This window comes from Myotis daubentonii, chromosome 2 (assembly GCF_963259705.1).
Source record: "Myotis daubentonii chromosome 2, mMyoDau2.1, whole genome shotgun sequence".
Taxonomy (NCBI): domain Eukaryota; kingdom Metazoa; phylum Chordata; class Mammalia; order Chiroptera; family Vespertilionidae; genus Myotis; species Myotis daubentonii.
In genome coordinates, this window is record NC_081841.1 from 113333756 (window position 1) to 113351590 (window position 17835).

The following is a 17835-nucleotide window of genomic DNA, read 5'->3' on the forward strand; positions in this document are numbered from 1 at the left end:
TTAGTTGTAATTTTGATGTGGTCACAGGAGGAGATGAGCATAGCATTTACCTATGCCACCATCTTGACTGGAAGCTCACAGTGACTTGGACTTTTAAAAATATTCTTTCAAATGTTACTGGAGAAGAGTCTTGTTCTGCACATTTTGGACTACACATTCTAATCATTTGAGAAGTTTAAAATATAAATGCCTGGTACTACCCCCAGACATTTGGTTTCATTGGCCTATGGTGGGACACAGTCACTGGTACTTTTTAAAAAATATATTTTTATTGATTTCAGAGAGGAAGGGAGAGGGAGATAGATGAGAGAGAATCATTGATCAGCTGCCTCCAGCATGCCCGCCTACTGGGGATCAAGCCCACAACCTGGGCATGTGCCCTGACTGGGAATTAAACCACAAACTCTTGGTTCATAGGTCAACACTCAACCACTAAACCATGCCGGCTGGGCCACTGGTACTTTTTAAAAGATGCTTCGGGTGATTTAAACATGCAGTCATGATTGACAGCCGCGGATTTGATTAAAAAGAAATTGAGAGTAGACCAGTGTCAAAGGAGGAATAAATGAGTAGGCACGCACAAAAGTCTCTCTCTTGATTTTTTCAAACAAAGCAAACACGCATATGTATTATTACACATTCTTTTCTGCCCCGTGTTTTCTGTTTTTTTCCCCCTTCCACTGGCATGGACAATTTTGAGATACCTATAATTAAGTAAATCATTTCTAAAATGCACTGACATACCTTCACATTGCTCTTTCTTCCCAGGATCTAGAGAAGTATTTGCTTTTTCACTTTGGGGTGCTTCAGGATGGATATTGTGCTGCATGCCCTCTTTACTGTAGACCCAGACAAGACCTACTGTGTCTGCCTTTTATTTTAGTGTGATTGTCAGGCAGAGTGGAGAGAGAGGTGGTGGGGCAGCAGTTGTTGTGCTGATACCCTCTCAGGAGGTTAAAAATCATGGTGTTTTTTAATCTTGTCTGTACATTTAAATTATATGGGAAACTGAAAAATTTGATAACTGAGTCCCACCTCCAGAAATTCTGATTTAGTTATTCTACAGAGTGACCTGGACTTGGAGATTTCTGGAGGTTTCTTCAAGTGATTCTAGTATGCACCTAACATTGAGAACTGTTGTAACAAGAGGTTCATGTCTGTTCTAATTTGGCAGGGTAACAGTACCAAGGAGAGTGGAAGAGCAGAGGAGAAATGTCCCCTTCCAGTTGCTCTTACTGCTGGAGAAGATGCAGGACAGTCGACAGAAAGCAGTGCGACCCATGGAACTCGTCTACTGTCTCCAGAAGTACAATGTACCATGTAAGACAGTGCTCCCAGCACTTGCTCCTGATCTAGTGCTCTAAAGGGTGCGGGAGATTGAGAAAGAGATAGGAAGAAGAAGGAGGGGGAAGAAAAGAAGAGGGAGGAGAGAGACAGGGAGGAGAGGGAGAAAGAGAGGGAGAAGGAAGGAGAAAAAGGGAGAGGGGAGAGAGGAGGAGGAGGATAGGAGAGGAGAGGGGAAGGAAGAGAGAGGAGAGGGGAGAGGGACTAATAAGGAAGTTAGGTAGACTGTGGACCTCTTGTGTTGGAGGCATTTATGAAGATCTGAAATATTTTGAAGAGCTCCATTTATATATGCATAAATAATACCAAATACAGATTTGGTGGTATTATTATTTTTTTTAATTTTTTAAAAACAGAATATGATTATATTTAATGCACAAGTTTGATACAACCAAAAAGTAAAACAGCAGAGTAAAATAGTAACAAAAAAACATGGTATATCATTTGCAATGCATGAGAAATGGTTAACATCTTTAGTTATAAACAAGCTCTTAAAATCCAGTGACACTATAATAATGCAAGGAAGCTGGAAAAATGAAATGAAAAAGTACAAGTGATGATTAAGCAGTGAGCATTTATGATTTTGCTGAGCAGTGATGAAGAATAACTTCTCTGCAGTGTCAGTGAGCAAAATAAAGACAATGACACCTAATAGTCTACAGCTTTGAAGAGTGTTGTGCAGTTTGAAGTCTCAAGCAGGGGGAGGCAGAATAAAGAGAAGGACCTAGAATGAGGGGAAAGCTAACTTTTGAGTCTATATATAAATTGAGTATTTTTAGCCAGAGTAATTCCAATTCGTTGGAATTTTTTTTAACAAGTTAGTTGAATAAATTCAAAACAGATTTGGTATTATTTATGCATATATTACTTTCACACTTACTCTTTTTCTGCCTCACAGTAGAATGAGTAAGCCTAAGAGTTTCCTCAAAGCTGATTCAGCTGCAGGTAAGGAATCCCAGGAAAACATAATAAAGGATTAATAAGGAGAAACCATTTTCTACAAAAGACAACTCATAAAATAGTTTTGTTTTAAAAACCAGCTTTATTGAGATATACATCACATACTGTAAAACTCAATCTTTTAAAACTATGTAATTCAGAAGTTTTAGTATACTCACAGAGTAGTGCAGTCATCACCACAATATACTTTTAAAACATTTTATCACCCGAAAAGTGACCCCATACCTTAGCAGTCATTCACAATTCTGTTTTGTTTTCTTCTAGGTTTTATACTTTTAGCTCTTACATTTAGATTTTGTTTCATTTTGAATTAATTTTTGTGAATGTTGTGAGGTAAGGGTCCCAACTTCATTCTTTTGCATGTGAGCATTTAATTATTCTAGCACCATTGTAGAAAAGAGTATTCTTTACCCATGGAATTCTTTTCTTTTTAAAAAATCTTAATTGTTGAGAGTATTACATATGTCTCCTTTCCCCCTTGTTGACCTCTCCCAGTCCACATCGCCCAGATCTTCACCACCCTATTTTCTGTGTCCATGAGTTATGCATATTTGCACCAAGTTTATTGGTTGATCTCTTCCCACCCATCCACCCTCTTCTGCATTCCCTCTGAAGTTTGACAGTCTGTTCTATGCTTCTGTGTCTCTGGACATGTTACTTTATGGTGTTCATTAGATTCCACTTATGAGTGAGATCATGTGATACTTACTTTTCTCTGACTGGCTTATTTCACTTAGCATTCATGCTGTTGCAAATGGTAAGATGAGGCAGGGGGTCCCGCAGGGGTGAGGCCGACGGAGTCCTAACGAAGCATGCCTGACTCCGGAGACCAGGTTCAAAGACGCAGATCTGAGTTTATTGTTTAAGTGCAGCAACATATATAACATTCCAGACCAATCAGAAGTTTACACCATCCTTAGGGCAACCAATGGTAGGAAAGATAGGGTACTATGTAGGGGCTCTAGGGGGCTTACTCAGGTGGGCACTGCCACTTCCCGGTGTGCCGAGGAAGCTTGTATAGGTGGAGTGCGCTCACGCCATTGCATCTGCCACTGCACTGAGATAAATCTCCTGAGCTCTTCCCACATCTCCCCCTTCTTTTCTTATTAGTGCCTGCTGGACGTGTATGATCATGGCTTGCTGGGCACTTAGCTTATTGAACATGTTGTATAAACAGCGAAATAATACTATTCCTATGACGAATCCTACTATCATGACTCCCCAAATGAGGAGGTTGGCTGGGTTTAACCAGGAGGTTAGACGGCTGAGGGCATCACTTAAGAAACTAAACTCAATGGGTTTCACTTGGGTATTATTGCATGAGGTGCTAGGTATATCCACCCTTGTCCCGGGGCAGTCCCATTATCTAGAGTCCACTTAAGGAGGTTAGGGCTACTGCTATCAGCCCATACTGTCCCATTCTATGGCAATGAGACTGGTTCCGCTCCGTCACAGGGTAAGCCCACAGAACAGTCAGACACTTGGACAGCGGGGAATTGTAGGCTGTCGGCGCTGACAGGCATGAGCACCCCTGGATGAGGTATGGCCGCCCATACATGTTGTGCTCGCACCTGAGAGTTCGCTGTTATGATGGTACACATTAATAGGAATAATGTCCCTTCTGACGGATTGCCTTCTGGTGCCAGGCATGCAGCTTGGTCCTGTAGGTTCTTGATGTCTCCCCAGGTAATGTTGTGGGCTCGTCGATGTCTTGGTCATCTCTGCTGCTGGGGCTGACTGTCCTCTATGGTCAGGTCCTCCATTTCCTCTACTGGATGTGATGGTGATGGTGGTCTACGGCTCATCGCTGGTGGTGCAGGGTTTGATGTAACGGGCAGGAATCCACGTGGGATTTTTCTCACCGTCTGGAAAAACACAAGCAAACCCTCTCCCTTGGGTTAAGAGTGGTTCGGGGCCCTTCCAAGCCCTGGTTAGTGGATCTCTCCACCGGACCAAGGGGAGAGGTGTTGGTACATCTCTGAGACCTCCCCAATGTTTGAAAATGGGAGGAAGACCGTCGGGGGCAAAGTGAAAATAATTGAGAGTTAATAAGGCCTGTTGTAATAGTTGTTGGGGCGCGTATTTCCCCTTTCTTTTTCTTTTTTAATCTGGGTTTTTAATTCTTTGTTCTGTTGTTCTACTATGGCTTGTCCCTGTGGGTTATAAGGTATGCCAGTAATGTGCTTGATGTTATGTTTCGTGAGGAATTGCTGAAAAGCCTTGCTAGTGTAGTAGGGGCCATTATCTGTTTTAACTTCCCAGGGGAAGCCTAATGTTAAAAATGCTCCCTTGAGGGTTGCTATTGCGTGGCGAGTCTTTTCACCTGTGTGAGCTTGAGCATACGTGGCTCCAGAGCAAGTGTCAATGATTACATGTACATATTTGAGCCTACCAAAGCTTGGAATATGGGTCACATCTGCTTGCCATAAGGCATTGGGTTGGAGCCCCCGGGGGTTGACCCCTTGTGGCTGGAGGGGGCCTAAAGGCAATAGGGGGCTACAGGTTTTACATGCCCGTATGAGATGCTTGCAGCTAGAGAGGGTTAAATGAGGAAATAGCTTGTGCAAGCTAGCTGCCTCTATCTCTGGATTGTTTTTACTCTTGTCTTCATGGCTGGAGCATTCCTGATAACTCCTCTCTGTTGCAGGAATCCACATGGTCTTGGAGTTGTTTTCTGAAAATATACAAACGTATTCTCGACCAAAGGTTAATAAAGGAAACTTTTCTTGGAGTTCTGTTTATTTTTGCTTAAATGAATTTCCTTTGGCTTATGTTGACATCACATAGGTTTTTCATGAGTGTCTTGCTGTTAGCATTATAAATGAAAAATTTTTCTAGATGTAAATTAGTTACAGGATATCTTTCCTTACATGGTATTTTTCCACTATCTCCCCCCCCCCTTTTTTTAAATATTAGGATGTTTTTGGAAATTTTTTACTGTAGTCTTGATAATTTTTAATTTTAATTTTTTGTATAAAAATATGACTGCTTTAGGTTTATAGCATGTTTTACCATGAAATGAAAATTTTGGTTAATACTTCTTGAGCCAATTTTTAATTAATCTGAAAACTTGACTACTATTTTACTATCAAATTCAATACTCTAATAACAATCTTAGTTTACACTGTAAATATTAATGGAAAGGATTATTTTGCATCCTTTTAGAAGGCCTTGAGCATTCCTGGTGTTAGGCTGGATTTAGATATAGGGTAGCCGCTGTTAGCCAAGTCTCTGTTATCTGGGAGATTTATGGTACTAGCTAGCCACTATGAGGCTTCAACCTCAGCATGAACAGAGAGCTCAGGCAACAGTTGTGGGCAAATGGAAGAGGGACCCCCTTGCAAAAAGGGCAAGAGAGGTCAATATAGAATGCTTAAGTGCCTTTCCAGGGGGCCTTCCACACAATGGAAGGGATTAAATCCTTTTATGTTTTTATTAAATTGTTGCCAAGCAATTAGTTTGTAAGCTTGTTTGGAATAAATTTATAATATGCTGTTATAAAATATTAAAAATTATTAATGAGCTGTTGTTATTTTAAATTATATTTTAAAATTCTACTGTATTTTAAGAAATATTATATAAAATAACTTGTTTTGCCCTTTCTTAGAGGCAAAAACTCAAGATATATATTTATTAATTTTTATTTGATAAAGTTTTCCATGTGATTTCAAGCACATTAAAATGGCTTTATTAAAAAATCCTTTAAGAAGAGAGAATAATCTTTTGAAAACATTTCAGGGCCCATGAAATATCTCAAAGTCATTCCTTGGTTATAGTACTTTTTATAATTATTAAGAGATATCAATTAAATTAAAACTGACAAGATTTTCTTTTTATACTTTAGGCATTTAGTTACCACAGTTATAATTTTTCCCAATTTAATTTAACTAGAATTTTAAACTCTTAGCTGGCAAGTTAAACATTCAGGATTTCTTTAGATTAATAAGAGTAGGTGCTTCCTTTCCTGTGTAATCTTAAGTATATTGTATTAGTCTATTTTAGTATTGGAAGTGTTAAAGAGAAGAAAACTGGACAGAGATAAGTTTGCCTGCTAGCAGCTAGGGTCCTCGCATACCTTGGATAAGCAAAAATCAACAAAGAACTCTCTCTCCCTGTTCTCCATGGCAACGGCCTCTTTTTTCTTTCTTTCTTTCTTTCTTTCTCTGCATTAACCATTTGGATATCAGGAATATTGTTGCAGATTTGGTGGCATTTGCTGTAGCTGTGGGGTTAATATTCACAGGAAAGAGTCTAGGGGTCTCTAGCCCTAAGGACTTCTTTGCTCTATCTCTCTGGCTACACAAGGATTGATATATCCCCGTCCATGGATTATCATTCATGTCTCCCACGAAAGGGTTACTTGGGGGCCGCTGGGCAGTTAAACTTTTTGTTCACTCTGCAAGGGGAGCGAGGGAGTGACTCCGGCAGGAAGCCTCCTGGTGTGACTTCCCTGATTTCACTTCGCTTGAGGTTTTTTCTGTCTCAGTTTCAGCCTTTCTTGAGCTTTGAGAAACTACATTTGGCTTGTTGAAAACAGCCCAGGAATCTGCGGGGGCAGAGGGCTCTGGAGGGGAATAGGGAGGTAAAGGGTCTTCTGTTCCCCTGTCTGCACCTCTAGTGGCGGAGAGCCAGGGGTTAAATGCTATTAGGATAGCCCAGAGCTTTTGTAGCTCCCTTTCTGTTACCTTTACTCGCCTGCTCAGTAACAGCGCATGGAGTGCCCGAGCCTAAGGAGCTTGGGCTGAGTGGGGAAGGTTTCCCATTGTTACAGAGGGGCACTCACCTGACTCAACGCTTTCTTGCTGGGGTCCCTGCTCAGGGCGCCAGAATGAGGCTGGGGGGTCCCGCGGGGGTGAGGCCGACGGAGTCCTAACGAAGCATGCCTGACTCCGGAGACCAGGTTCAAAGACGCAGATCTGAGTTTATTGTTTAAGTGCAGCAACATATATAACATTCCAGACCAATCAGAAGTTTACACCATCCTTAGGGCAACCAATGGTAGGAAAGATAGGGTACTATGTAGGGGCTCTAGGGGGCTTACTCAGGTGGGCACTGCCACTTCCCGGTGTGCCGAGGAAGCTTGTATAGGCGGAGTGCGCTCATGCCATTGCATCTGCCACTGCACTGGGATAAATCTCCTGCACTCTTCCCACAGTAAGAGTTGTTTGTGGTTGTTTTTTGGGTTTTTTTTGCATAGCTGCATAGTATTCCATTGTGTAAATGCAACACAGTTTTTTTAAATCCATTCAACATGGGATGTTTCCAGATCCTAGCTATTGTAAATTGTGCTGCTATAAATACAGGGGTACATATATTCTTGTAGATTGGTGATTCAGATTTATTTTTCCCCCCCATTATTGATTAAGATATTACAAATGTGTCCTTATTCCCCCAATGTCCTGTCACCTCTCCCCAAACCTGCCCTCACCCTCACCCCCTGTTGTCCACATCCATCGCTTATATGCATGCATACAAGTCCTTTGGTTGATCTCTCCCCCTCACCCCCACCCTCCTCCACCTTCCCTCTGAGGTTTGAGCATCTGATCGATGCTTCTCTGTCTCTACATCTGTTTTTTGTTCATTGGTTTATGTTGTTCATTATAATCCACAAATGAGAGCATGTGATATTTATCTTTTTTTGACTGACTTATTTCACTTAGCATAATGCTCTCCAGCTCCATCTATGCTGTTGCAAATGGTAGGAGTTCCTTCCTTTTTACAGCTGCATAGTATTCCATTGTGTAGATGTGCCAAAGTTTTTTAATCCATTCATCTGCTGATGGACACAGGCTGATTCCAAATCTTAGCTATTGTAAATTGTGCTGCTATGAACATAGGGATGCATATATCCTTTCTGATTGGTGTTTCTGGTTTCTTGGGATATATTCCTGGAAGTGGGATCACTGGGTCAAATGGAAGTTCCATTTTTAGTTTTTTGAGGAAACTCCATATTGTTCTCCACAGTGACTGCACCAGTTTGCATTCCCACTAGCAGAGAAAGAGGGTTCCTTTTTCTCCGTATCCTCGCCAGCACTTGTCGTTTGTAGCTTTGTTGATGATAGCCATTCTGACAGGTGTGAGATGGTACCTCATTGTCAGTTTGATTTGCATCTCTCAGATAATTAGTGACGTTGAGCATGTTTTCATATGTCTCTCAGCCTTATGAATGTCCTCGTTCGAAAAGTGTCTAGTTAGGTCCTTTGCCCATTTTTTGATTGGGTTGTTTATCTTCCTTTTGTTAAGTTGTATGAGTTTCCTGTGAATGTTGGAGATTAAATCTTTAGCAGAGATATCATTGGCAAACATGTTCTCCCATGCAGTGGGTTTTTTTGTTGTTTTGTTGATGGTTTCTTTTGCTGTGCAGAAGCTTTTTATTTTGATATAGTCCCATTTGTTTATTTTCTCTTTAATTTCCATTGCCCTAGGAGCTGTGTCAGTGAAGAAATTCCTTCCGCATATATGTGAGATTTTGCTACTTATCGATTACTCCAAGATTTTTATGGTTTCCCGTCTTACGTTTAAGTCCTTTATCCATTTTGAGTTTATTTTTTGTGTATGGTGTATGTTGGTGGTCTAGTTACATTTTTTTGCATGTGTCTGACCAAATTTCCCAGCACCATTTATTGAAGAGACTGTCTTGACTCCATTGTATGTTTTTTTTAAAATATATTTTTATTGATTAAGATATTACATATGTGTCCCTGTCCCCACGTTACCCTCTACCCCCCTCCCCCGCTCATGCCCTCACCCCCCCACCCCCCCCCCCCCCGTTGTCCGTGTCCGTTGGTTAGGCCTATATGCCTGCATGTAAGTCCTTTGGTTGATCTTTCCCCCTTGCCCCCACCCTCCCCTACCCTCCCTCCAAAGCCTGACAGTCCAATCAATGCCTCTCCATCTCTGGATCAGTCCTTGTTCATCAGTTTATGTTGTTCCTTATATTCCACAAATGAGTGAGATCATGTGGTATTTATCCGCTCTCCAGTTCCATCCATGCTGTGGCAAATGGTAAGAGTTCCTTTTTCTTTTTCCTCTTCTTAAAGAATACCTTTCAGCATTTCATATAATGCTGGTTTGGTGGTGATGAACTCCTTTAGCTTTTCCTTATCTGTGAAGCTCTTTATCTGACCTTCTATTCTGAATGATAGCTTTGCTGGATAAAGTAGTCTTGGTTGTAGGTTCTTGCTATTCATCACTTTGAATATTTCTTGCCACTCTCTTCTGGCCTGCATGGTTTCTGTTGAGAAATCAGCTGACAGTCGTATGGGTACTCCCTTGTAGGTAACTGACTGTCTTTCTCTTGCTGCTTTTAAGATTCTCTCTTTGTCTTTTGCTCTTGGCATTTTAATTATGACGTGCCTTGGTGTGGTCCTCATTGGATTCCTTTTGTTTGGGGTTCTCTGCGCTTCCTGGACTTGTAAGTCTATTTCTTTCACCAGGTGGGGGAAGTTTTCTGTCATTATTTCTTCAAATAGGTTTTCAATATCTTGCTCTCTCTCTTCTTCTGGTACCCCTATAATTCTGATGTTGGTACGCTTGAAGTTGTCCCAGAGGCTCCTTACACTATCTTCATATTTTTGGAATCTTTTTTCTGTTTTCTTTTTCAGTTGGGTATTTTTTGTTTCTTTGTATTTCAAATCTTTGACTTGATTCTTGGGATCCTCTTGTCTGCTGTTGGATCTCTGTAAATTATTCTTCATTTCAGTCAATGTATGCTTAATTTCTAGTTGGTCCTTTTTCATGTCCTCCATGGTCTCACTATACTTATTGAGGGACTCATTAAATTTATCAGCGGTTACCATAAAATTCTTGAAAAACCTTATAAACGTGGCCTTGAACTCTATATCCAGTCGTTTGCTTTCCTCCATTTCTGCCATTTGTGAGCTGTTTCTTTGTCTCCGCATTTTGGCTGCTTCCCTGTGTTGATAGAGTGGCTTTGTGTGCTAGGTGTCCTGTAGGGCCCAGTGGCTCAGCCTCCCCAGTTACCTGAGGTGGACACTCTTGGTGCACCCCCTTGTGGGCTTTGTGCACAGTCTTGTTGTAGCTATGCCTTGGTTGTTGTAGGATCACTGGGAGGAATTCACCTCCAGGCCAATTGGCAGTGAGAATCAGCTGTGTCTGCAGTGGGAGAACTTCTGTGCTGGAGACACCCTTCTGGGGCAAGACTTGCTTCAGTGGGGCTTTGGTGCTCACTGAGACTGCACCCTGAGTGTGTCCCTTATGGATCTGAGGAGTTGTGATCTGGATGGTCTCCCTCTGACCACTGGGTACAGTGGCTCTTGGATCTAAGGAGGTGCTAATTTAGCCTCGGTCTGAGGTTACACAGCATGAACTACGAAGAGAACTGCAGATTCCCCTTTCTTTTTTTGGAGTTTGGAGGTGCCCTGATGATGCTCAGCTGTGTAGCAATGCAAGCCGCTGTGGGGCCTTGGGCCTTCTCTTGGAAGCTCTGGGTCTATCTGGCCCGGCTGCGGTTAGGTAATTACAGGTTGCAAATGGCCGGGGCATTCATATGCAAAAGCCTATGCCACAGCCTGGGCAAGGCGGGGTCTCAAGGAATCAAAGGGCGGAGCAGGCAGCTGTGGCGGAGCCTCAGCCCCACTCTAAGGAGTCGCGAGTCCCAGTGTCCCAGCAATGGCTGCAAGCACCTCTGAGGGAAAGCTGCCCTCTAGCTCGCCCACTGCCAGACAGACCAGTTTCTCCCCGTATGAGTCCTGGGTCCCCAGAGACTTCCCGGAACCGGATTTCAGAGCCGTCAGGAGCTTGTGTCTCCCTCCGGATTCAAAAAGACAGCCGCGTCCTCAGGTGCCAGACCCTTTCCACGCGCGCGGGCCCCCGTACCTCTGCACTCCACCTCCACAGCTCCTCTGGCTCTCAGTGTGCTTTCATTTCCTTCTAGTTGTAGAATTTACACTCAGCCAGCTCTCCTGTAGTTCTGGATGATGTCTGCCTTGTGGTTTTGATGCATTTATCAATTGTTGTGGGAAGCAGCAATTTCCCGGTGTTTATCTATGCCGCCATCTTAGTTTTTCCTCCATTGTATGTTCTTGCCTCCTTTGTCAAATATTAATTGAGCATAGTGGTTTGGGTCAATTTCTGGGTTCTCTATTCTATTCCATTGGTCTATATGTCTTTTCTTGTGCCAGTATCAGGCAGTTTTGAGAACAGTGGCTTTGTAATACAACTTGATATCTGGTATTGAGATCCCTCCTACTTTGTTCTTCTTTCTCAGGATTGCAGCAGCTATTCTTTTTTTTGTTTTTATTCCAGATGAATTTTTGGAGAGTTCTTTCTAGTTCTGTGAAATATGCTATCGGTATTTTAATGGGGAGTGCATTTAATCTTTAAACTGCTTTGGGTAGTATGGACATTTTGATGATGTTGATTCTATAAATCCATGAACACGGTATGTTTTTCCATCTGTTTATGTCTTCCTCTATCTCTTTTTTCAATGTCCTGTAGTTTTCTGGGTAGAGGTCTTTTACCTCCTTTGTTAAGTTTATTCCTACGTATCTTAATTTTTTTTGTGCAATGCTAAATGGGATTGTTTTTTAAATTTCTCTTTCTGTAAGTTCACTATTGGCATATAAAAATGCCATAGATTTCCTGGTGTTAATTTTGTATCCTGCCACATTGCCAAATTCATTTATTAAGTCTAATAATTTTTTGATAGAGTCTTTAGGGTTTTCTAAGTACGGTATCATGTCATCTGCAAATAATGACTATTTTACTTCTTCTTTTCCAATTTGGATGCCTTTTATTTCTTCTTCTTGTCTGATCTGTTTGGCTAGCACTTCCAGTACTATGTCGAACAGGAGTGGTGAAAGTGGGCATCCCTGTCTTGTTCCTGTTCTTAAGGGAAATGGTTTTAGTTTTTGCCCATTGAGTATGATGTTGGCTGTAGGTTTGTCATATAAGGCTTTTATTATGTTGAGGTATGATCCCTCTATTCCCACTTTGCTGAGAGTTTTTATCAAGAAAGGGTGTTGGCAACAAATCAACAAACGACAAGTGCTGGAGAGGATGTGGAGAAAAAGGAACACTTGTGCACTGCTGGTGGGAATGCAGACTGGTGCAGCCACTATGGAAGACAGTATGGAGTTTCCTCAAAAAACTAAAAATGGAACTCCCATTTGACCCTGTGATCCCACTTCTAGGAATATATCCCAAGAAAACAGAAACACCAATCAGAAAGGATATATGCACCCCTATGTTCATAGCAGCACAATTCACCATAGCTAAGATCTGGAAACAGCCTAAGTGCCCATCAGTAGATGAATGGATTAGAAAACTGTGGTACATCTACACGATGGAATACTATGCTGCTCTAAAAAGGAAGGAACTCTTACCATTTGCAACGGCATGGATGGAACTGGAGAGCATTATGCTAAGTGAAATAAGCCAGTCAATGAAGGAAAAATACCACATGATCTCACTCATTCATGGACAATAGAGACCATTATAAACTTTTGAACAATAATAGATACAGAGGCAGAGCTGCCTCAAACAGATTGTCAAACTGCAGCGGGAAGGCCGGGGAGGGTGGGTGTGCAGGAGGTAGGGGGGTAAGAGATCAACCAAAGGACTTGTATGCATGCATATAAGCATAACCAATGGACATAAGACACCGGGGGATAGGGGAGGCTAGGGGACTGTCTAGGGCGGGGGGAAAAAATAGACACATATGTAATACCCTTTGTAATACTTTAAGCAATAATAAAGAAAGAAAGAAAGAAAGAAAGAAATAAAACTGTTTAGAAGCCGCCAATAAACTTAATGAGATCTACAAGAAAACTAATGAGACCCTCGATGTTATATTGGGGAACCAACTAGAAATTAAGCACACACAGACTGAAATAATGAATATTATACAGACTCCCGACAGCAGACCAGAGGAGCGCAAGAATCAAGTCAATGTTTTGAAATGCGAGGAAGCAAAAAACACCCAACCGGAAAAGCAAAATGAAAAAAGAATCCAAAAATGCGAGGATAGTGTAAGGAGCCTCTGGGACAGCTTCAAGCGTACCAACATCAGAATTATAGGGGTGCCAGAAGATGAGAGAGAGCAAGATATTGAAAACCTATTTGAAGAAATAATGACAGAAAACTTCCTCCACCTGTTGAAAGAAATCGACTTACAGGTCCAAGAAGCGCGGAGAACCCCAAACAAAAGGAATCCAAAGAGGACCACACCAAGACACATCATAATTAAAATGCCAAGAGCAAAAGACAAAGAGAGAATCTTAAAAACAGCAAGAGAAAGTAACTCAGTTACCTACAAGGGAATACCCATACGACTGTCAGCTGATTTCTCCACAGAAACTTTGCAGGCCAGAAGGGAATGGCAAGAAATATTCAAAGTGATGAATACCAAGAACCTACAACCAAGATTACTTTATCCAGCAAAGCTATCATTCAGAATTGAAGGTCAGAGAAAGAGCTTCACAGATAAGGAAAAGCTAAAGGAGTTCATCACCACCAAACCAGGATTATATGAAATGCTGAAAGGTATCCTTTAAGAAGAGGAAGAGGAAGAAAAAGGTAAAGATACAAATTATGAACAACAAATATGCATCTATCAACAAGTGAATCTAAGAATCAAGTGAATAAATAATCTGATGAACAGAATGAACTGCTGATTATAATAGAATCAGGGACATAGAAAGGGAATGGACTGACTATTCTTGGGGGGGAAAGGGGTGTGGGAGATTCGGGAAGAGATTGGACAAAAATCGTGCACCTATGGATGAGGACAGTGGGTGGGGAGTGAGGGCGGAGGGTGGGGCGGGAACTGGGAGGAGGGGAGTTATGGGGGGGAAAAAAGAGGAACAAATGTAATAATCTGAACAATAAAGATTTAATTAAAAAAAGAAAGAAAGGGTGTTGCGACTTTGTCACATGCCCTTTCATCAATCGATATGATTATGTGATTTTTGTCTCTCAACTTGTTTATGTGATGTATCACGTTTATTGATAGCCTTGCATCCCCAGGATAAATCCTACTTGGTTATGTTGTATGATCTTTCTGATATACTGCTGGATCCGATTTGCTAGGATTTTGTTGAGGATTTTGGCATCTATGTTCATGAGGGATATTGGCCTGTAATTCTCTTTCATTGTGTTGTCTTTATCTGGTTTTGGTATTAGGGTGATGCTGGCTTCATAGAATAAATTTGGAAGTGTTCCTTCTTGAATTTTTTGGAATAGTCTGAGGAGGATAGGTTTTAGTTCTTCCTTGAATGTTTGGTAAAACTCCCCTGTGAAGCCGTCTGGCACCGGGCTTTTGTTTGCTGGAAGCTTTTTGATTACTGCTCAATTTGTTCCATAGTTATTGGCCTATTGAGATTTTTAGATTCTTCCTGATTGAGTTTTGGAAGGTTGTATTTTTCTAGGAATTTGTCCATTTCCTCCAGGTTGTCTAGTTTGTTGGAGTAGAGTAGTTCATAGTATTTTTTAACAATCCTTTGTATTTCTGTGGGGTCTGTTATTATTTCTCCGCTTTCATTTCTGATTTTGTGTATTTGGGTCCTCTCTCTTTGTTTCTTGGTGAGCCTGGCTAGAGATTCATCAATCTTGTTTATCCTTTCAAAGAACCAGCTCTTGGTTTTGTTGATCTTTTGTATTGTTTTTTTGGTCTCTATGTCATTTATCTTCGTTCTGATCTTTATTATTTCCTTCCTTTTGGTTACACTGGGCTTTTATTGTTGCCCTCTTTCTAACTCTTTGAGTTATAGGGTTAAGTAATTTACTCTCATTGTTTCTTGTTTTTTTGCAGTAGGCTTGTAGAGCTATGAACTTTCCTCTCAAGACTAGTTTTGCTGTGTCCCATAGGTTTGGATTGTTGTGTTTTCATTGTCATTTGTTGCCATGATGTTTTTTATTTCTTCTTTGATCTCTCTGGTAACCCAGTCATTGTTTAATAGCATGCTATTTAGTCTCCATGTGTTTAATTTTTTTTGGATTGTGTTTATTGTAGTTGATTTCCAGTTTTATGCCATTGGGATCTGAGAATATGCTTGATATGACTTCCATCTTCTTGAATTTGAAGAAACTTTGCCTGTAACCCCATATATGGTCTATCTTTGAAAATGACCCTGGTGCACTTGAGAAGAATGTATATTCTGTGGCTTTAGGGTGAAATGTTCCGAAGATGTCAGTTAATTCGATCTGATATAGTGAGTCATTGAGGATTGATGTTTCTTTGCTGATATTTTGTTTAGAGGATTTGTCCAGTGGTGATAGTGGGATATCAAAGTCCCCTACTATGATTGTATTGCTGTCAATCTCTCCCTTGATCTCCTCCAGAAGTTTTTTTTATGTATTTGGGTGCTCCTATTTTGAGTGCGTATATGTTTACAAGAGTTATTTCTTCTTGTTGGATTGCTCCATTTAGTATTATGTAGTGGCCTTCCTTATCTCTTTTTATGCCCTTCACTTTGAGATCTAATTTGTCATATATAAGTATTGCTACCCCAGCCTTTTTTTCATTTCCATTCACCTGAAAAACCTCTTTAGATCCCTTCACCATCAGTCTGTGCACATCTTTTTTTTTTTGAGGTGGGTTTCCTGTAGACAGCATATATATGGGTCATGTTTTCTTATCCACTCAGTTACCCTATGTCTTTTGATTGAGGCATTTAATCCATTTACATTTTAAGTTATTATTGATAGATACTTGTTTGTCGCCATTTTTATTCTTTAACCCTGTGTTCCTTCTTTGTTTTGTATTTTTCCTTTTTACAGCAGACCCTTTAGCATTTCTTGCATTGCTGGTTTGGTGGTAATAAACTCCTGTAGTCCTTTTTTGTCTGTGTAGCTCCTGATTTCACCCTCAATTTTGATTGATAGCCTTGCTGGGTACAGTATGCTTGGATTCAGACCCTTCCTTTGCATGACTTTGTATATTTCTTTCCATTCCCTTCTTTCCTGATGTGTTTCTGTTGAGAAATCAGTTGCTAGTCTAATGGGGGATCCTTTTTAGGTAACTTTCTGTTTCTTTCTGGCTGCTTTTAAGATTCTTGCTTTGTCATTGGTGTTTGCCAATTTAATTATAATGTGCCTTGGCGTTGGTCTTTTGGGGTTCATTTTGTTTGGGACTCTGTGAGCTTCTTGGATATGTGTAAGTTTTTCTTCTCTATATCAGGGCAGTTTTCTGCCATTATTTCTTCAAACAGGTTTTCTATTCCTTGCTCAGTTTCCTCTCCTTCTGGCACAACTATTATGCAGATGTTGTTTTGTTTCTTGTTGTTCCAAAGTTCTCTTAGGCTCTCCTCCGGCTTTTTAATTTTTTTTCTAGAAGCTGCTCTGCTTCGGTATTTTTTCCAACCTTGTCTTCTAGCTCACTGATGCGGTCCTCTGCTTCTTCTAGTCTACTGTTGATGCTTTTCATTGAGTTCTTTGTCATTTTTCATTTCTTCTTGGTTCTTCTTCATTTCCTCTTAGTTCTTACACATATTGTTGAATTTGTCTTCCATTCTTTTCATCCACCTTATGGCCATTTCTTTGAATTCTTTCTCTGACAGGTTGCTTGCCTCCATTTTGTTTACTTCCTTTTCTGGTGATGCCTGTTTTTCTTTCATATGCAGGCTGTTTCTTTGTCTCCCTATGATCTCTCTTCTCCGGGTGTCTGGTTATGTAGTTCTCTCCCTGCTGCATTGATTTACAGTCATAAAATACTACACAACAAGGCACAATGCATAAGGCACTGAATACAAATGTGTTCACGATACTAATAACCCCAAATAAAGGTGACCACCAAAGAAAGGAAAATTAGTGGATAAGAAAGAAAGAAGAAGAGAAAAAGAAAAAAGAGAAAAAGAAAAAAAAAGGAGTGCAAAAATTAAATTGGGAAAAGGAAAAAAAAGTAAGAGAGAAAAGAAAGAGAATGAAATAGCAGAGGAGACGAAACTATTTATATGGGGAGAATACTCCAATAGAACATCCACTAATCCCAATAAATGCCAGCAATAGATACCTAGAGAAAAATGCAAACTACAAACAACAACTAATATCAAGTGAGGTCAGGGAAAACAGAAGCAAAAAATAACTGGGGAAAAAAACCAACAAAAAAATAAAAAGAAAAAGCGAAACAATCTCACAAACAAGCATGAAAACCCCCAATATAATCAACAATCAAGCAAACAACAACAAAACGACAGAAAAAAATTTGGATAGTGACGAAAGAGAAGAGAGAGTTGTATATGGGCTTAGAGCAGGGGATTGGAAATTAGATATATAACTAGGGTGAAATTTTCACAGGGGGTAAAAAGAAGGAATAGGGAAAATCTAAAGTAGGAATAGGGTACAAGAAACAGGACAACAGAAGGGGAAAAGTGAAGAAGAGAGTTTTGGCATAAAGGTAAAGTTGAGATAGAGTAAAATGATGCTAAAGGAAAAATGAAAATAGAATGTAGAACACTAATCCCAAAATAAAATAAAGAGAAAATAAAATGACACTTAAAAAAAAGATAAAATGGTAGTAGTAATAATACTGGTTAAAAATAAAAATGTAGTAATTAAAAAGGTAAAATCAGG

General features: G+C 40.4%; 1 protein-coding gene across 1 annotated transcript in view; it reads left to right on the plus strand.

The window, feature by feature from the left end:
• USP18 (ubiquitin specific peptidase 18) overlaps nt 1-17835 on the plus strand; it is a 71118-nt gene that overhangs the window by 17598 nt on the left and 35685 nt on the right. Inside the window, exon 3 of the mRNA XM_059684299.1 lies at nt 1175-1320. Coding sequence (XP_059540282.1) covers nt 1175-1320 — 146 coding nt within the window. The remainder of the gene's footprint in view (nt 1-1174; nt 1321-17835) is intronic.